General features: G+C 40.0%; 1 protein-coding gene across 6 annotated transcripts in view; it reads right to left on the minus strand.

The window, feature by feature from the left end:
• The window catches only part of C2CD5 (C2 calcium dependent domain containing 5), a 584106-nt gene that overhangs the window by 75800 nt on the left and 486660 nt on the right, over positions 1–21646 (minus strand). For 5 of the 6 annotated variants that reach the window (XM_053719104.1, XM_053719103.1, XM_053719107.1 and 2 more), the window contains 3 exons: positions 19291–19341; positions 19026–19121; positions 15601–15794 (listed from right to left, as the gene is read on the minus strand). In XM_053719104.1, coding sequence (XP_053575079.1) covers positions 15601–15794; positions 19026–19121; positions 19291–19341 — 341 coding nt within the window. The remainder of the gene's footprint in view (positions 1–15600; positions 15795–19025; positions 19122–19290; positions 19342–21646) is intronic. The other variant, XM_053719105.1, reaches the window with a different exon arrangement.

A 21646-nucleotide genomic window follows, 5' to 3' on the forward strand; every position in this document is an offset into this window, starting at 1 on the left:
TAAATACACATCCTTAAGAGGTATAGTCGCCATGAACTAACCTTCCTGAACCAATGGAAGAATGGAACGAATAGTTTCCATCTTGAAGGAGGGAACCCTGAGGAATTTGTTGAGACACTTCAGATCTAGGATGGGACGGAAAGTTCCCTCCTTTTTGGGAATTACAAATAGATTTGAATATAATCCTAGACCTTGTTCCTTTAGAGGGACTGGTACAATAACTCCAAGGGGGGATAGGTCCTTTACGCAATTTAAGGCCTCCCTCTTTACCTGATTTGAGGATAATCTTGACAGGAGAAATCTGCCCCTTGGAGGGCAAGACTTGAATCCTATTTTGTAACCCTGGGATACTATGTCCACAGCCCACGGATCTGGAACATCACATATCCAAAACTGACAAAAAAGCGAAAACCTGCCCTCCACCTGATCAAAAATTGGTTCGGGGGAGTACCCTTCATGCTGATTTAGAGTCAGGGGAAGGCTTCTTGTCTTGCTTTCCCTTCCAAGGCTGGCTGAATTTCCAAGTGGACATGAATTGGTCTGGTTTAGAAGAAGAAGACGACGACTTCTGAACTTTAAAGTTGCGAAAGGAACGAAAATTAGAAGTCTGTCGACCCTTAGGTCTATTCTTCTTGCCCTGAGGTAGGAAAGATCCCTTTCCACATGTAATCTCTGAAATGATTTCCGTCAGACCAGGACCAAAGAGAGTTTTACCCTTATAAGGTAAATCCAAAAGCTTGGCCTTTGATGATACATCAGCCGACCAAGATTATAAGCACAGAGCTCTGCGACCTAGAACTGTGAAGCTAGACATCTTAGCTCCCAGTCTAATTTCCTGCATGTTGGCATCGCAGATAAAGGTATTAGCTAGTTTAAGAGCTTTGATCCTATCTTGGATCTCCTCTATCGAAGTCTCTTCTGATATCAGATCAGACAGGGCATCACACTAATAAGATGCTTCTCCCACAACCGTGGCAATACTTGTAGCAGGTTGCCACTGTAATTCTTGATGAATGTACATCTTTTTTAAGTAAGCCTCTAGTTCTTATCCATTGGATCCTTAAAAGAACAACTATCCTTTATAGGAATGGTAGTTCTTTTAGCTAGAGTAGAGATAGCCCCCTCTACTTTAGGCACAGTACGCCATGAGTCCCAAATGGAGTCAACAACAGGGAACAGCATTTTAAAAAAAGTGGGAAAAGGAACCCCTGGCTTATCCAATTCCTGAGCTATAATTTCAGAGATCTTATCTGGCAGAAGACAAACATCCTCAGACATTGGAGAATCATAAACTCTATTAAGTTTAGAGGACAACCGAAGGTTCGGAGTCGTCCAATGTAGCTAGAACCTCCTTCAGAAGCAACCAGAGATGTTCAAGCTTAAATCTGAAATTAACTTTTTCAGATTTAGAAGATTTTTCCCCCATAGTGTCAGAGTCTGAGATCTCACCTTCAGAAGCTACTGAAGTATCCTCCTCATCAGACATTTGAGAATGGTTGACCAGATTTAGAAGGGTCAGAAACCTTACCAGCAGAAAGATTTTTAGATTTCACCTTACATTACCAGAAATAGGGAAAGCAGATAAAGCTGCAAATACCGCATAAGTTACCTGAGCAGCAAAATCTCCTGGTAAATAAACACCCCTAGGAGTTTGAGAGGAGCACAAGACACTGTATGAGAAATAATAAAGGCTTGGGACGTTTAAGGAGAAAGTTGGGGCATATCATGCACAGCATTATCCTGAGAGACACTTGGCTCAAAAGGGAGTAATTTGTCTTTACATTTTTAAAGTTTTTGCTAAGCAAGAGGAACAAAATTGCATAGGGAGAACAATCTGGGCCACTAAACATAGTAAGCATCAAAAGAAGCAGAATCCTGTTCTGTGTCAATAGCTATAGTACTCAGACTATTTAACATTTATATTTAATTTGTGAGTTCTATTAGAAAAAGTTTATGACACTATAACAAAAAAATCACACTTTAACAACAACCTCAGACTGCCTGAGGCTCCTACCGCTGTCAGCAATTGAAGAAAAAAAAATACCAGTAATAGGAAGTGAGACTCTCCAGCTGATATCAGAGATGCACTCCTCCTGGAAGATGAACCGATCGCCAAATACAAGGTGCCAAGTCGACGCTCCAAGACTGACTAAGCTCCGCCCTTGATGCGCTATACGGAAGAGCAGAGAGTCACGTGAGCAGACTGTGAAAATAAAACTGCGCCACATGATTACAAGCGCTGCGAAGTCTATGGTTCAAAATACTATAACCCGAAAAGGGTTCCAAATAACAGGGAAATTATTGAAAACCTCTTAACACCCTTCAGCCAGTGCAATAAAAGGTTAAATTATAAGCTCAGCTTAATATTAACCCCATAAATCAATCTCAGATTCCCTTTATGAATAAATAAAGGAATGCCCCTCTGTATTCACTAAATAATACAATGTGCCGGTAACAAACTGCCCATAAATGTACCCTTTAACCAAAAAAAGGATAGCTATGTCCCAGAAAGAGATCCACTTGAGGATTAACCTCTGAAGTTCTGTCCTTCAGTACCTAGAAGGCAAATGCACTTACCTGTGGATCCAGCTGCAGGGCAGATAACTGCTATTAGGTGTGACAGGTACTCCTCTCCCTGTCATGGACCTGTAGTTAAAGAAAGAAAAGAGTAACCAACCCTGGCTTTCTGCAAAGGGGTAGCAAAAGTGTTAGAAGTAAAGCAAAGACTACTTCGTCCACTTCTAACTGGTAAAAGCTTTCAATACTCTTACTAAAAAGATTGACATGGACACAGCTAGACCCCAAACCTTGCTTGCAGGGAAAAGTACCCATAAAAGGATTATGTATCTTCAGACACCATCTTCACACATCCTCCATTAACATAGGCATAGAGAATGACTGGGGATTATGGGTAAGGGAAGTTACACTTGCTGGGGTGTTCTTTGCCTCCTCCTGCTAGCCAGGAGTTGAATAACCCACTAGTAATTGGAATGATGTTGTGGACTCTCCATGCCATAGGAAAGAAAGTATATACTTACAGTGTAAGAGACCCCTCCACATATAGCAGACAGCCAAACCAGTACTGAAACATATCAGCAGAGGTAATGGTAGAGGAGTATAATGTTGATCTATAAAGAGAGGCAGCAGATGAAAACCTGCAACAGATTTACAGAGAGCCTTATGAAAAGCTTTCCCATAGGCGAAAACATGGTGTCATCAGGCAATACTCCCTTCACTTCCCTCAGACAAACACTGCACATAGAGAGGAACTGGGCGTCAAAATGATTAGAAGCGCCTTTCACTGAAGACATCAAGCACATCATGCTTCACCACCTCCTACTAAAGAGGCAACAAAAAAATGAGGTGTGATTGAGGTGGGAGGTGTATTTATAGGCATTTGAGGTTTGGGATACCTTGCCCCCTCCTGGTAGGAATGTTTATCCCATCAGTAGCAAGCTTGTGGACTCTTGCCACCTATATGAAATAAATTAAACTTGCATGATTTAGATAGAGAATATCATTTAAAAAACTTCTAAATTCACTTCTATTTTCAAATGTGCTTTGTTCTCTTGGTACCCCTTGTTGAAAAAGAATACACACATATCCTACACTAGTGGGAACTAGCTACTGATGGGTGCCGGCACACATTTGTCTCTTGTGATTGGGTAACTAGATGTGTTCAGCTTCCTGCCAGTAGTGCAATTCTGTTCCTTCAGCAAAGAGAATGAAGCACATTTGATAAAAGAAATTGGAAAGTTGTCTACAATTGTATGTTCCATACGAATCCTGAAAGACATTTTTAGGGTTTCCTGTCCCTTTAAAGTGTTTTCAAAACACAAAAGGTTGTTAAAACAATTTCTGTCATAGAATGTATATGACAATTTTAAATAACATACATGAGTGCTTTTATATATCATTATACAACTTTATTTTTCCTTTTTATTTATTTAAAAAAAAAAACTGGAATCTAAATAGATGTGCAAATGATTATAGCACAGCTTTATAACAATTATCAAAAAGGGGGAGTACAAAAAAAGTAAATTCATGCTTACCTGATAAATTAATTTCTTCTACGATATGACGAGTCCTGGGATTTCATCCTTACTTGTGGGATTTATCCTCCTGCTAACAGGAAGTGGCAAAGAGCACCACAGCAGAGCTGTATATATATATAGCTCCTCCCTACCGAAGTTAGGAAGAGAAAGGAAAAGCCAAAGGTGCAGAGGTGACTGAAGTTTACAAAAAAAAATTAAAATCTGGGCCGTGGACTCGTCATATTGAAGAAGAAATGAATTTATCAGGTAAGCATAAATTTACTTTTCTTCTACAAGAAGAAATTAATTTATCAGGTAAGCATAAATTTACTTTTCTTCTACAAGATATGACGAGTCCACTGATTTCATCCTTACTTGTGGGATACAATACCAAAGCTACAGTACACGGATGAAAGGGAGGGACAAGACAGGAACCTAAAAGGGAAGGCACCACTGCTTGAAGAACCTTTCGCCCAAAACCAGCCTCAGAAGAAGCAAAAGTATCAAATTTGTAAAATTTGGAAAAAGTATGAAGAGGCGACCAAGTTGCAGCCTTGCAAATCTGTTCAACAGAAGCATTGTTTTTAAATGCACATTAGGAAGCCACAGCCCTAGTAGAATGAGCCGTAATTCTTTCAGGAGGCTGCTGTCCAGCAGTCTCATACGCCAGACAAATTATACTCTGCAGTCAAAAAGAAAGAGAGGTAGCTGTAGCTTTCTGACCCCTACGCTTTCCAGAATAAACAATGAATAATGAAGATGATTGATGGAAATCCTTAGTCGCCTGCAAGTAAGGCACGGACCACGTCCAGGTTATGCAACTTACGCTCCTTCTTAGAAGAAGGATTAGGACATAATGAAGGAACAACGATTTCCTGATTAATATTCTTATTAGAAACAACCTTAGGAAGGAAACCAGGTCTGGTACGTAAAACCACCTTATCAGAATGGAAGATAAGATAAGGCAAATCACATTGTAACGCTGAAAGCTCAGAAACTCTACGAACAGAAGAAATAGCAACCAAAAACTAAACTTTCCAAGATAACAGCTTAATATCTATGGAATGCATAGGTTCAAACGGAACCCCTTGAAGAACATTAAGAACTAAATTCAGACTCCAGGGTGGAGAAATTGGTTTAAACACATGCTTAATTCTGGTTAAAGCCTGACAAAAAGACTGAACATCTGCCAAACATTTGTGTAGTAAAATTGACAAAGCAGAGATCTGTCCCTTTAAGGAACTCGCTGATAACCCTTTCTCCAATCCTTCTTGGAGAAAAGACAGAATCTTGGGAATCCTAACCTTACTCCATGAGTAGCCCTTTGATTCACACCAAAAAGATATTTACGCCATATCTTATGATAGATCTTTCTAGTGACAGGCTTACGTGCCTGAATCAAAGTATCAATGACCGCATCAGAGAATCCCTGCTTAAATAAAATCAAGCGTTCAATCTCCAAGCAGTCAGCTGCAGAGAAATTAGATTTGGATGTTGGAATGGACCTTGAATGAGAAGATCCTGTCTCACTGGGAGTTTCCAAGCAGAATCAGTGAGGCAAAAACCTCTGGATGGAGTTCCCACTCCCCCGGATGAAAAGACTGTTGGCTTAAATAGTCCGCTTCCCAGTTGTCCACTCCTGGGATGTAGATTGCTGACAAATAATAAGAGTGGGTCTCCGCCCATCAAATTATCTTGGATACTTCTGTCATCGCTAAGGAACTCCTCGTTCCTCCCTGATGATTGATTTAAGCCACAGTCGTGATGTTGTCCGACTGGAACCTGATGAATTTGGCCGAAGCCAACTGAGGCCACGCCTGAAGCACATTGAATATTGCTCTCAATTCCAGAATATTGATTGGAAGCAGAGACTCCAACTGAGTCCATACACCCTGAGCCTTCAGGGAATTCCAGACTGCACCTCAGCCCAGTATACTGGCGTCCGTTGACACTATCACCCATGAGGGTCTGCGGAAAAACGTCCCCTGGGACAGATGATCCGGCGACAACCACCAAAGAAGAGAGTTTCTGGTCTCTTGATCCAAATTTATCGGAGGAGATAAATTTGTATTGTCCCCATTCCACTGTTCAAGCATGCACAGTTGCTGTGGTCTGAGATGAAACCGAGCAAACGAAATGATGTCCATTGCCGCCACCATCAATCCAATTACCTCCATACAATGAGCCGCTGACGGCCGAGGATTGGACAGAAGGGCTCGACAAGTATTTAGAATTTTTTACTCTCTGACCTCCGTTAGAAAATTTTTCTTTGCTATAGAATCTATCAGGGTTCCCAAGAAGGGAACCTCTGTCTGTGGAATTAGTGAACTCTTTTCTAGATTCACCTTCCAACCGTGAGTTCTCAGAAAGGACAACACTGTGTCTGTATGAGACTTCGTTAGATGATAAGTCGACGCCTGAATCAAGATATCGTCCAGATAAGGTGCCACTGCTATGCCCTGCGGCCTGAGAACCGCCAGAAGGGACCCTAGAACCTTTGTGAAGATTCTGGGTGCAGTGGCCAACCCGAAGGGAAGAGCCACATACTGAAAATGTTTGTCCAGGAGGGCAACCCTTAGGTACTGATGATGACCCTTGTGAATAGGAATATGAAGGTATGCATCCTTCAAGTCCACGGTAGTCATATATTGACCCTCCTGGATCATTGGTAAAATTGTTCGAATAATCTCCATCTTGAACGACCGGACTCTGAGAAACTTGTTTAGACTCTTGAGATCTAAAATGGGTCTGAAAGTACCCTCTTTTTTGGGAACCACGAAAAGATTTGAGTAAAACCCCTGCCCCTGTTCCAGTCTTGGAATAGGACAAATTACCCCCATAGTAGAGAGGTCTTTTACACAATGTAAGAACACCTCTCTTTTTATCTGGTCTAAAGACAATCATGAAAGAAGAAATCTCCAGTTGATATCCGTGGGTCACAATTTCCAGTGCCCAGGGATCCTGAACATCTCTTGCCCAAGCCTGAGCAAAGAGAGAAAGTCTGCCCCCTACTATATCCGGTCCCGGATCGGGGGCCGCCCCTTCATGCTGTCTAGGTAGCAGCAGCAGGCTTCTTGGGTTGTTTACCCTTGTTCCAAACCTGTTTGGGTCTCCAGACGGACTTGGCCTGAGCAAAATTCCCTTCCTGCTTTGTGGAGGAAGAGGAAGAAGAGGGTACTCCTTTAATTAAAAAAAAAACCTTTTTTGGTTACTGCACGCCACCCAGCCCAGGAGCTTCTTCAAAAAGACAAGTTTCACGTTCCAGAACGGATACAAAACAAGACGGATTAACATTTGATAAGATCCAGAGCTGCTGATAAAACAAACCTGCTAAAAAAATCTGGACAGATTATTGGACACTGGACATTCGCAAGTATTGCTACTAACTATCACACAATCAACTACATTTTGACATAACTATAAAATTGGATACATTTTTCAAATTCGCTGTGTCTAAGCATACCACAGGGATTGGAGGAAATATAATAGTCAGGTGACGTGACGTCACACCTCACGATCCATCACTCACAGTTACTCCCAACGGCTGAACAGATCAGACGCCTCCACCTAATACTGTGATCAAACATTTCATTGCTTAATCTAAATACTGGTAACAATTAGCCGAGTTATATTTACTGTGTTAAGAGCCATTTACCTTTATCAAGTTTGTTCATATATATTTTTCTTTCATGTAATTAACAAGAGTCCATGAGCTAGTGACGTATGGGATATACATTCCTACCAGGAGGGGCAAAGTTTCCCAAACCTTAAAATGCCTATAAATACACCCCTCACCACACCCACAAATCAGTTTTACAAACTTTGCCTCCAAGGGAGGTGGTGAAGTAAGTTTGTGCTAGATTCTACGTTGATATGCGCTCCGCAGCAAGTTGGAGCCCGGTTTTCCTCTCAGCGTGCAGTGAATGTCAGAGGGATGTGAGGAGAGTATTGCCTATTGAATGCAGTGATCTCCTTCTACGGGGTCTATTTCATAAGGTTCTCTGTTATCGGTCGTAGAGATTCATCTCTTACCTCCCTTTTCAGATCGACGATATACTCTTATATTTACCATTTCCTCTACTGATTCTCGTTTCAGTACTGGTTTGGCTTTCTACAAACATGTAGATGAGTGTCCTGGGGTAAGTAAGTCTTATTTTCTGTGACACTCTAAGCTATGGTTGGGCACTTTATTTATAAAGTTCTAAATATATGTATTCAAACATTTATTTGCCTTGACTCAGAATGTTCAACTTTCCTTATTTCCAGACAGTCAGTTTCATATTTGGGATTATGCTTTAAATTATCATATTTTGTCTTACCTCAAAAATTTGACTTTTTTCCCTGTGGGCTGTTAGGCTCGCGGGGGCTGAAAATGCTTCATTTTATTGCGTCATTTTTGGCGCGGATTTTTTTGGCGCAAAAATTCATTTCCGTTTCCGGCGTCATACGTGTCGCCGGAAGTTGCGTCATTTTTTGACGTTATTTTGCGCCAAAAATGTCGGCGTTCCGGATGTGGCGTCATTTTTGGCGCCAAAAGCATTTAGGCGCCAAATAATGTGGGCGTCTTATTTGGCGCCAAAAAATATGGGCGTCGCTTTTGTCTCCACATTATTTCAGTCTCATTTTCATTTGCTTCTGGTTGCTAGAAGCTTGATGTTTGGCATTTTTTTCCCATTCCTGAAACTGTCTTATAAGGAATTTGATTTATTTTGCTTTATATGTTGTTTTTTCTCTTACATATTGCAAGATGTCTCACGTTGCATCTGAGCCAGAAGATACTACAGGAAAACCACTGCCTGCTGGATCTACCAAAGCTAAGTGTATCTGCTGTAAACTTTTGGTAGCTATTTCTCCAGCTGTTGTTTGTATTAATTGTCATGACAAACTTGTTAAAGCAGATAATATTTCCTTTAGTGATGTACCATTGCCTGTTGCAGTTCCCTCAACATCTAAGGTGCAGAATGTTCCTGATAACATAAGAGATTTTGTTTCTGAATCCATAAAGAAGGCTTTGTCTGTTATTTCTCCTTCTAGTAAACGTAAAAAGTCTTTTAAATCTTCTCTCTCTACAGATGAATTTTTAAATGAACACCATCATTCTGATTCTTTGGACTCTTCTAGTTCAGAGGATTCTGTCTCAGAGATTGATGCTGATAAATCTTCATATTTATTTAAGATGGAATTTATTCGCTCTTTACTTAAAGAAGTACTAATTGCTTTAGAAATAGAGGATTCTAGTCCTCTTGATACTAATTCTATACGTTTGGATAAGGTTTTTAAAGCTCCTGCGGTTATTCCAGAAGTCTTTCCTGTTCCTAATGCTATTTCTGCAGTAATTGCTAAGGAATGGGATAAATTGGGTAATTCATTTACTCCTTCTAAACGTTTTAAGCAATTATATCCTGTTCCGCCTGACAGGTTAGAATTTTGGGACAAAATCCCTAAAGTTGATGGGGCTATTTCTACCCTTGCTAAACGTACTACCATTCCTACGTCAGATGGTACCTCGTTTAAGGATCCTTTAGATAGAAAAATTGAATCTTTTCTAAGAAAAGCTTATCTATGTTCAGGTAATCTTCTTAGACCTGCTATATCATTGGCTGATGTTGCTGCAGCTTCAACTTTTTGGTTGGAAACTCTAGCGCAACAAGTAACAAATCGTGATTCTCATGATATTATTATTCTTCTCCAGCATGCTAATAATTTCATCTGTGATGCCATTTTTGATATTATTAGAGTTGATGTTAGATTTATGTCTCTGGCTATCTTAGCCAGAAGAGCTTTATGGCTTAAGACTTGGAATGCTGATATGGCTTCTAAATCAACTCTACTTTCCATTTCTTTCCAGGGAAACAAATTATTTGGTTCTCAGTTGGATTCTATTATTTCAACTGTTACTGGTGGGAAAGGAACTTTTTTACCACAGGATAAAAAATCTAAAGGTAAAAACAGGGCTAACAATCGTTTTCGTTCCTTTCGTTTCAACAAAGAACAAAAGCCTGATCCTTCGTCCTCAGGAGCAGTTTCAGTTTGGAAACCATCTCCAGTCTGGAATAAATCCAAGCCTGCTAGAAAGGCAAAGCCTGCTTCTAAGTTCACATGAAGGTACGGCCCTCATTCCAGTTCAGCTGGTAGGGGGCAGGTTACGTTTTTTCAAAGAAATTTGGATCAAATCTGTTCACAATCTTTGGATTCAGAACATTGTTTCAGAAGGGTACAGAATTGGTTTCAAGATGAGACCTCCTGCAAAGAGATTTTTTCTTTCCCATGTCCCAGTAAATCCAGTGAAAGCTCAAGCATTTCTGAATTGTGTTTCAGATCTAGAGTTGGCTGGAGTAATTATGCCAGTTCCGGAACAGGGGATGGGGTTTTATTCAAATCTCTTCATTGTACCAAAGAAGGAGAATTCCTTCAGACCAGTTCTGGATCTAAAATTATTGAATCGTTATGTAAGGATACCAACGTTCAAGATGGTAACTGTAAGGACTATATTGCTTTTTGTTCAGCAAGGGAATTATATGTCCACAATAGATTTACAGGATGCATATCTGCATATTCCGATTCATCCAGATCATTATCAGTTCCTGAGATTCTCTTTTCTAGACAAGCATTACCAATTTGTGGCTCTACCGTTTGGCCTTGCTACAGCTCCAAGAATTTTCACAAAGATTCTCGGTGCCCTTCTGTCTGTAATCAGAGAACAGGGTATTGTGGTATTTCCTTATTTGGACGATATCTTGGTACTTGCTCCGTCTTTACATTTAGCAGAGTCTCATACGAATCGACTTGTGTTGTTTCTTCAAGATCATGGTTGGAGGATCAATTTACCAAAAAGTTCTTTGATTCCTCAAACAAGGGTAACCTTTCTGGGTTTCCAGATAGATTCAGTGTCCATGACTCTGTCTTTAACAGACAAGAGACGTCTAAAATTGATTACAGCTTGTCGAAACCTTCAGTCACAATCATTCCCTTCGGTAGCCTTATGCATGGAAATTCTAGGTCTTATGACTGCTGCATCGGACGCGATCCCCTTTGCTCGTTTTCACATGCGACCTCTTCAGCTCTGTATGCTGAACCAATGGTGCAGGGATTACACGAAGATATCTCAATTAATATCTTTAAAACCGATTGTTCGACACTCTCTAACGTGGTGGACAAATCACCATCGTTTAATTCAGGGGGCTTCTTTTGTTCTTCCGACCTGGACTGTAATTTCAACAGATGCAAGTCTCACAGGTTGGGGAGCTGTGTGGGGATCTCTGACGGCACAAGGAGTTTGGGAATCTCAGGAGGTGAGATTACCGATCAATATTTTGGAACTCCGTGCAATTTTCAGAGCTCTTCAGTTTTGGCCTCTTCTGAAGAGAGAATCGTTCATTTGTTTTCAGACAGACAATGTCACAACTGTGGCATACATCAATCATCAAGGAGGGACTCACAGTCCTCTGGCTATGAAAGAAGTATCTCGAATTTTGGTTTGGGCGGAATCCAGCTCCTGTCTAATCTCTGCGGTTCATATCCCAGGTGTAGACAATTGGGAAGCGGATTATCTCAGTCGCCAAACGTTGCATCCGGGCGAATGGTCTCTTCACCCAGAGGTATTTCTTCAGATTGTTCAATTGTGGGGGCTCCCAGAGATAGATCTGATGGCCTCTCATCTAAACAAGAAACTTTCCAGGTATCTGTCCAGATCCCGGGATCCTCAGGCGGAGGCAGTGGATGCATTATCACTTCCTTGGAAGTATCATCCTGCCTATATCTTTCCGCCTCTAGTTCTTCTTCCAAGAGTAATCTCCAAGATTCTGAGGGAATGCTCGTTTGTTCTGCTAATAGCTCCGGCATGGCCTCACAGGTTTTGGTATGCGGATCTTGTCCGGATGGCATCTTGCCAGCCATGGACTCTTCCGTTAAGACCAGACCTTCTGTCACAAGGTCCTTTTTTCCATCCGGATCTGAAATCCTTAAATTTAAAGGTATGGAGATTGAACGCTTGATTCTTGGTCATAGAGGTTTCTCTGACTCCGTGATTAATACTATGTTACAGGCTCGTAAATCTGTATCTCGAGAGATATATTATAGAGTCTGGAAGACTTATATTTCATGGTGTCTTTCTCATCATTTTTCTTGGCATTCTTTTAGAATACCGAGAATTTTACAATTTCTTCAGGATGGTTTGGATAAGGGTTTGTCCGCAAGTTCTTTGAAAGGACAAATCTCTGCTCTTTCTGTTCTTTTTCACAGAAAGATTGCTATTCTTCCTGATATTCATTGTTTTGTACAAGCTTTGGTTCGTATAAAACCTGTCATTAAGTCAATTTCTCCTCCTTGGAGTTTGAATTTGGTTCTGGGAGCTCTTCAAGCTCCTCCGTTTGAACCTATGCATTCATTGGACATTAAATTACTTTCTTGGAAAGTTTTGTTCCTTTTGGCCATCTCTTCTGCTAGAAGAGTTTCTGAATTATCTGCTCTTTCGTGTGAGTCTCCTTTTCTGATTTTTCATCAGGATAAGGCGGTGTTGCGAACTTCTTTTGAATTTTTACCTAAAGTTGTGAATTCCAACAACATTAGTAGAGAAATTGTGGTTCCTTCATTATGTCCTAATCCTAAGAATTCTAAGGAGAAATCATTGCATTCTTTGGATGTTGTTAGAGCTTTGAAATATTATGTTGAAGCTACGAAATCTTTCCGTAAGACTTCTAGTCTATTTGTTATCTTTTCCGGTTCTAGGAAAGGCCAGAAAGCTTCTGCCATTTCTTTGGCATCTTGGTTGAAATCTTTAATTCATCTTGCCTATGTTGAGTCGGGTAAATCTCCGCCTCAAAGAATTACAGCTCATTCTACTAGGTCAGTATCTACTTCCTGGGCGTTTAGGAATGAAGCTTCGGTTGACCAGATCTGCAAAGCAGCAACTTGGTCTTCTTTGCATACTTTTACTAAATTCTACCATTTTGATGTATTTTCTTCTTCTGAAGCAGTTTTTGGTAGAAAAGTTCTTCAGGCAGCGGTTTCAGTTTGAATCTTCTGCTTATGTTTTTTGTTAAACTTTATTTTGGGTGTGGATTATTTTCAGCAGGAATTGGCTGTCTTTATTTTATCCCTCCCTCTCTAGTGACTCTTGTGTGGAAAGATCCACATCTTGGGTAGTCATTATCCCATACGTCACTAGCTCATGGACTCTTGTTAATTACATGAAAGAAAACATAATTTATGTAAGAACTTACCTGATAAATTCATTTCTTTCATATTAACAAGAGTCCATGAGGCCCACCCTTTTTTGTGGTGGTTATGATTTTTTTGTATAAAGCACAATTATTCCAATTCCTTATTTTATATGCTTCGCACTTTTTCTTATCACCCCACTTCTTGGCTATTCGTTAAACTGATTTGTGGGTGTGGTGAGGGGTGTATTTATAGGCATTTTAAGGTTTGGGAAACTTTGCCCCTCCTGGTAGGAATGTATATCCCATACGTCACTAGCTCATGGACTCTTGTTAATATGAAAGAAATGAATTTATCAGGTAAGTTCTTACATAAATTATGTTTTACGGTACACTCAGGGAATCTTTATAAATTTTATATCGGCCGTTTTTTCCTGTTTTTTAAATATGATCAGTATGTTTTACTGTTTTTGATGCCGGCATCTTATGTAATTGTGTATACGCTAACATATTTTGTATTTTGTATGTGTTAACAAGTTATTAATCTAAGTTGCTATATAAATTCTTTTTTAGTACTATTGGGTCCTTTTGTTATTTCATTTTATCTATATAATAATCTGGTTGGCTCTATTTTGCTGGAGCGCTTATCCCACACCATTCTCACCTCTTTGTCTAACAGTCTGTAATTGGAGATTTTATCAGACCACATTAGGGATTTAAGCACAAAAACCTTTTCTCTGACTAGCAATCACACCACCCTTCGTTTGTTTGTTTCTCCCAAAGTAGTAGCAGAGGTGTTCTAGCTTAAATTTAAAGGACATGACGTCCGAATCTGTCTGAGGTAACACACTTCCTGGTTCCGAAAGTTCTCCCTCAGACAAAATTTCCCTGACCCCCAACTCAGATCCCTGTGAGGGCACATTGGAAATAGCCAACAAAGCATCAGAGGACTCCGTATTCACATTTATTCCTGTCCTACTGCGTTTACCCTGTAACCCTGGTAACTTAGATAATACCTCTGTAAGGGTAGTTGACATAACTGCAGCCATATCCTGTAGAGTAAATGAATTAGACGCGGTTGAGGAACCCAGCGTCGCTTGAGTGGGAGTTAAAAGGTTGTGACACTTGGGGAGGATTAGGCGGCATATCCTGATTCTCTTCAGACTGAGAATCATCCTTAGGCACACTTTCTTTACATAAAATATGCTTTTTACATTGTAAGGCTCTTTCAGTACAAGAAGTACACAATGTAAGAGGGGGTTCCACAATGGCCTCTAAACACATAGAACAAGGAGTTTCCTCAAGTTCAGACATGTTAAACAGACTAGCAATAGCCACAATCGTCTTTTTTTAACCATTTTAATTGATTAAAGAAAATTTTCAGAAAAAAACATACTGCGCCTTTAAATAATAAAAGCGCAACAATTTTACTGTACTGCAGCAAAACGATTTTTATTGCTAAAAAATTATACTAAGCAGTTCTAATTTGCAAAAAATTATTGCACTAACGTAGCAAAGCTAAATCACCCTGTAAAAATTATTTTTATCTGGTAATAAACTCTAAACAAAGCCTACCTGCCCCCAGGGAACTCAGGAAAGATTCAACAACAATCCGGTGATTGAATATCTACTTTAGGCCCCACCGGAGCTAGTGCCTGCTGCCTTCTAGTGAGAAGGAAACTTCGCGTCTGAGCGCGCGAAACAGGCCCCGCCCACCACGGGCGTTGTATTAACAAACTCCATAACCGCATGGGAAGCGGTTTCAAAAAGCCATGTGGTCCCCAAAAGTGCCTATGTACACATTTATTATGCCATATTGTTTACTTCTTCTTAATAAACATAACAAATCACAGCTGCCTCTCCCAGTGTCAAGCCCCAAGTGATCTACATAAACGTAGTAACCCTTATGTATACACTAGTAAACACAGTAACCCATAATTCCTATATGTCTACTGCTTACCTTTTCCCTTACAGGGAATAATGTCAGCCAGTTCTGATATAACAAGTCTCCTCAGAAATAAAAGACTGAACATACCTCAATGCTGCTTGTAGCATGACACCGGTCTCCACACTGAAGATTTTTCTTGCACTACCTTCAGAAACTCTGTGGGAACCATAATGGATCTTAGTAACGTCTGCTAAAATCATCAATCTCAGGGTAGAAAAAAAGATCTCTTCATTCCTCTAAGGAATCCAAACTGATGATTTCTCCCTGAGAAAAATAGTACACACTGGTAACATTTTAAAATAAAAAAATATCTGCTGTGGTGCTCTTTGCCACTTCCTGTTAGCAGGAAGATAAATCCCACAAGTAAGGATGAAATACGTGGACTCGTCATATCTTGTAGAAGAAAAAGCCTTATTTTGTAATTAAACAGTTTAGGTTATCCCGTCAGATCACAGCTCACCTCACGCAAAGATGTGGTTTCACGTATAAAAAACATGTTGATAATCCCAAGGAATTTGGTTATTTTTGCCCCCGGGATAAATGACAGAGGTGTCATCTTGACAACAGTGACTGCGGGACTGGAACAAGAAGACGTAACAGAACGGTGACGCATGTGTCCTTCAGCCAGTGGACTAGCCTTGTCAAGCGAGGTGGCTAGAAAATAAGAAAGGAAAATAGTGGGAAAGATGAACAGAAGAAAGAAAAAGAAGGAATAAAATGTGAATTAATTAAGAATAGAAATAATTTTAGACAATTAAACAGTAAGTGGTTTCAGCTGGAATGAGCTTGATGGCATTCAGAGATTGGTGAAGCTCAGCCGTGTGACGTCAAGCAGGAATGGCCAATAGAAAAATAATAATAAAACAAAAAAACACAATAAATGAGCAGAAATCATGCAAGGCATGCAGATGAGAACAAGCTGCAAGTCAATTTGGAAGTGACATTCCTGCAAAAGAATCATGAATGAGCGAGGTATAAATGTACATAATAATAATAACGATGAGGCAGAAGAACAAAAAAAGAAAATACAAGCACTTAATTTGTACAGAGATTAATTATGTGCTGGAAGAAAAGATCATTACATCTCAGAGAGTGTGAAAGTTGTAACGAAGACAAATATCTGCATCTGATGTGCACGTAAACAAAGTTATTTGTCATCCCAAGGCGTTTATCTATAAATCTGGCTATACATTACACTATGCTTTCCTTTAAGGGCCATAATAGTTGAAAAATGATATGCTCTAATTCATTACAGTATGCAATTGTGAGACTATTGACCCTACACTACTGTGTTTTTAACCCCCACAAAGGGGTTAAACTTGCAGTAGAAGTGCTGCTAGGGACCCACAGAGCACTGGTGGTCTGAAGAAGAACCTGCCGCTAATCCAGCAGTGATAGTTGCATGTCTGAGCAGTGCTCCGCAGGTCCCGAGCAGCACTACTGTGTGTATAATCCCCTTGTGAGGGGTCAATAGTCTAACAAATTAGGAGATGTATTTCTTTTTACAAGTAAGGCCCTTTAACTAACCTCCATGTTAAACATCTATATATGTTAAATAGAACATAGAGTAAAAAAATCCTTTTCTTTTATTTAGCTCTTATGGAATATGCATCTGTGGACCCCGACTGACTTTGTAGACTGAAATTGTCCTGCGAACCATGAAATTACAAATGAATGAAGAACAGCAGCACAGACACAGATCAGAGGTGGAGAAACCTCACAACTCTTGTAGCCCAGAGAGATAGATGTATAGATGAATGTAGAGAAAAGGGATGAAAGTATCTATGAGTGGAACCACGTTTCCAGATCACTACACCAATATGCCATCTGATATCTACGTGCACTGAGATGTCATATTGTGCTCCTATCCATTAAACAGTGTTCGAGAAACCAATGCAATTGCTGTTTGCATTCTGAGTAAAGAAATAGCTACTTTTAGAGTGAATGGAATTGAAAGTAACATAATACTCGTATGCTAAATCACTTGAAACTGATGCAATATCACTGCAAAAAGCTGACTAAGAAAATATAACCTGAACATCTCTATGCTCACCAGAGTAAGTGCTCTGGTAACAATTATACATCAGCTGGTGTCCAGCTGCAAGTTGGAAAAAAATAGCCAATCAGCAGTGCTGAGGTCATGCATTGTTTTGTTGTGATCTCGTGAGATTTCATAGTAAACTTCCTTAAACTGAATAGGGACATAACAGGACTGGAAGCAAACTCCCTTTAAAGTCCTTTACAATGGGGTGTGAATACTTAGGACATTTTAAGGTAAATATCTTTTTTATACAGTGATGTTCAGGCGATATTTTCTAGTCAGCTTTTTACAGCTATGCTGCATCACTTTCAGGTGCTTCAACATTTGGGAATCATGTCCCTTTAATATTGTGGATATTTATCTAATGGTACTGTGTTTAAAGGGACAGAGTACTCCACACTTTTCTGTCATCCACATGAGAGATCAGCATCTAAATAGGTTAATTTTTATTCTTGCATTAGAAAGAGTTTATTAAAAGTTTAAACTGCAATTAATACAGCTGTATCAGTTGTGTAGTTCCCACAAATCCTCATTGGCTAATAGGCACTTCCTGTTAATGCTCATGGGTTGACAGGCATTACAACGAGCATTAGAAGGAACTGCAAAACAAACGAATTTTAGTTTAAATGTAAACTGTTTTTACTTATAAAATAAATTGAGAACATGTTTAAATGTTGCTCTTTCATACAAATCATTTTTTAATACACTTAAATTAGTGACGGGAGGCTGCATGGCACTAAAGAGTATGACTTTTGTTTGGTATTCCACAAACCAATGAGAACATAATGTAGCACATGGTGTCACACATACACAGTTACATATATATATATATATATATATATCTATCTATAGGGTTCTCCACAGAACATTTTGAAAGCCGGGTCTCATTATGAGGCAACTGGGCGAGGGCAGTGTAATATTTTACAATATTATAACATTTTCAGCTATACAAAGTACGGATTAATTGCATCATTGGACATTTTTAGTATAAGCCAGGTGGTCAGTAAAATCATGGTCCTGTGGAAAACACGGATATAAATATATTTATTTATCAGTTACGGGTAGTGAGAAATCCGGGTAAACCTGACATTGCCCAAGCAGCTGTGGGTAAAGCCCAATGTAATGCAATTTCCCCATCTACACTATTTTTCTTGCCTCTGCCTGGGGGGTTCAATGAAGGCGCCACCCCGATTCTCTGGCATCCACCCAAGTGAACCTTGGGGAATGAACCCACCTCAGACGGAGGCACAAAAGTTAGTAAAGATGTGTGAATTACAGTGCATTGTATATATGTTTGATGCACTCTGAGAAGACTTATCTGGTTACCCAGAGCCGCTAGGGAAATTTCAGGTTTACCCAGGCAATGCTAAGATTACCCAATATATCAATAGTAATAATTTCATTTAGAAAGAATTGTAGTATAATATAGAGCCAGCTTTTAAGGGTATTAAAAAAAGGTTGTTTTTTATTGACAAATTGATAAAACCTTATATATTTCCATTTCTAATATTTACTATTTATAGATTACCAAAGAATATTTTTAAGAAATATTCAAGATAAGGTAAAATGAGTGTTTAGCTTATCAGTCACTCACCAGATTCTGCTCAGGTGTGAACACATATTTATAACCATCTAGCCATATTTGGTTATCCAGAAGAATTACTGCTAACGTATCTAAAATACTTTTCTACATACAATTGGAAGGAATCAGCAGCTTTCACACTCTGCTATAGCTGTGGGTTTGATCTGTGTAGCCATTTATGTAGGAAGGTCCAACGCCACCACTGTGGGAACAGAGATTTGCCTTGGATTATCAGTACAAGGTAGAAACAACAACCGCCTACTTGTTTTAATTGATCCACGTCTCATGGTCTGAGCTCTCATTTTAATGTGCTCTATCCAGCTGTTGCATCTGTCTGCAAATGAATCAACTGAAGGCGCTGAAAACACACAGACAGAAAGAAACAAAAGGAAAAAAAACAAAGAAAAAAAAATATGGATGACGTCTCTTGCTCATCGCAATGTCTTCTGATGAAGCAAACTATCTGTTCTTGAAAAGAAAAGAACCATGGGCATTTCGAAGGATGAGAAACCGTAGCCAAGACTTACCTCTCTGAGCGCCAACAGCGAATACTTGTGAGCCTGGTCGCTCCTGAATATCTGCAGTTAAAAACGACAATGCTCTGTAAATTTACAAATAACATACATTATGCTTACCTGATAATTTAATTTCCATCTGTATGGGAAGAGTCTACAGTTGCATTCCTTACTTGTGGGAAATACTGAACCTGGCCACCAGGAGGAGGCAAAGACACCCCAGCCAAAGGCTTAAATATCTCCCCCACTTCCTCATAACCCCAGTCATTCTGCCGAGGGAACAAAGAACATTAGGAGAAATATCAGGGTAAAAAAGGTGCCAAAAGAAAAAATCTCAAATTTAGGGCCGCCCATCGGAGAAGATGTGCGGGAGCTGTGGACTCTTCCCATACAGATGGAAATTAAATTATCAGGTAAGCATAATTTATGTTTTCCATCTTAATATGGGAAGAGTCCCCAGCTGCATTCCTTACTTGTGGGAAACATATACCCAAGCTCTAGAGTACACGGAATGCTAACAGGAGGGTAAAAAGAGAGGCAGACCCTAATCTGAGGGCACCACAGCCTGCAATACCTCTCTCCAGAAGACTGCTTCAGCAGAAGCAAAAACATCAAACTTGTAAAATTTTGGAAAAAGTATGTAAGGAGAACCAGGTAGTCGCCTTACAAATCTGATCCATAGAGGCCTCATTTTTGAAGGCCCAAGAGGAAACCACTGCTCTCGTAGAATGAGCCGTAATCCTCAGAGGAGGCTTATGTCCCGCCGCCTCTATGCTAAACGGATGACACTCTTCAGACAAAAAGATAAGGAAGTCGAAGAGGCCCTCTGACCCCTAAATTTCCCGGAAAAGAGAACAAACAGAGAAAGAGGTTTGTCTAAATTCCTTTGTGGCCAGAAGATAGAACTTCAAGGCACAAACCACATCCAGAAATACGTTGTAAACGTGATTAGGACATAAGAAAGGAACCACAATCTCTTTGATTGATGTTGCAAATTGAATTGACACATCCTTAGGAAGTAAACCTAACTTGGTTCGTAGAACAGCCTTATCAGCATGAAAATCCAGATAAGGAGGGACGTATTGCAAGGCAGCAATCACAGATACTCTGTGTGCATAAGCAATAGCCAGTAGAAAAAGAACCTTCCAAGACAACAATGTAATGTCTACTTCATGCGGAGCCCGTTGCAAAACTTTAAGAACAATATTTAAACTCCAAGGAGGAGCCTTAGAGCTAAACACAGATCTGATCCCAGCAGAGCCTTAAAGGGACAGTCTACACCAGAATTTTTATTGTTTAAAAAGATAGATAATCCCTTTATTATCCATTTCCCAGTTTTGCATAACCAACACAGTCATATTAATATACTTTTAACCTCTGTGATTATCGTGTATCTAAGCCTCTGCAAACTGCCCCTTTTTTCAGTTCTTTTGACAGACTTGCAGTCTAGCCAATCAGTGCCTGCTCCCAGATAACTTCTCATGCACGAGCACAGTGTTATCTATATGAAATACGTGAACTAACACCCTCTAATGGTGAAAAACTGTTAAAATGCAATCTGAAAGAGGTGGGCTTCAAGGTCTAAGAAATTAGCATATGAACCTCCTAGGTTAAGCTTTCAACTAAGAATACCAAGAGAACAAAGCAAAATTGGTGATACAAGTAAATTGGAAAATTGTTTAAAATTACATGCTCTATCTGAATCATGAAAGTTTATTTTGGCCTAGACTGTCCCTTTAACAAATGGCTGCACATCTGCAAGCTCAGCAAACCTCTTTTGCAGTAACACAGACAGGGCCGAAAACTGCCCCATAAGGGGACTTGCATAAAAGCCCTTCTACAGTTCATCCTGGAGAACAGAAAAAGTAGGTCCTCCACACATTATGATGTGACGAGCAACCAGACCTTGGTCAGCAGATCCCTGCGACAAGGCAACTTCCACGGAGATGACGACGACATCCCCACTAGATCCACAAATCACATCCTTTGCAGCCAAGACGGAGCAATCAGTATCACTGACGCCTGCTTGACTCAACTACACTAGGAAGTTTCGGAAATGGCCGGAAAGGATAAATTAGATTGAATCTCCAAGAAACCGCTAATGCATCTGTTAGCTCCGCCTGAGGATCCCTGTACCTCAACCCATATCTGGGTAGCTTGGTATTGAGACGTTATAAGATCTTCCCTCTTGCAAATCTCTGCAAACACTCGGAATGGAGAGACCATTCTCCCGGATAGAAGGATTGTCTGCTGAGGAAATCCACTTCCCAGTTGTCCACATCTGGAATGTGGATCGCTAACAGCGAACAAATGTGGATCTCCCCCACACCAGAATCAGATATATTTCCCTCATAACTAAGGCGCTTCT

This window comes from Bombina bombina, chromosome 6, assembly GCF_027579735.1.
Source record: "Bombina bombina isolate aBomBom1 chromosome 6, aBomBom1.pri, whole genome shotgun sequence".
Lineage (NCBI taxonomy): Eukaryota > Metazoa > Chordata > Amphibia > Anura > Bombinatoridae > Bombina > Bombina bombina.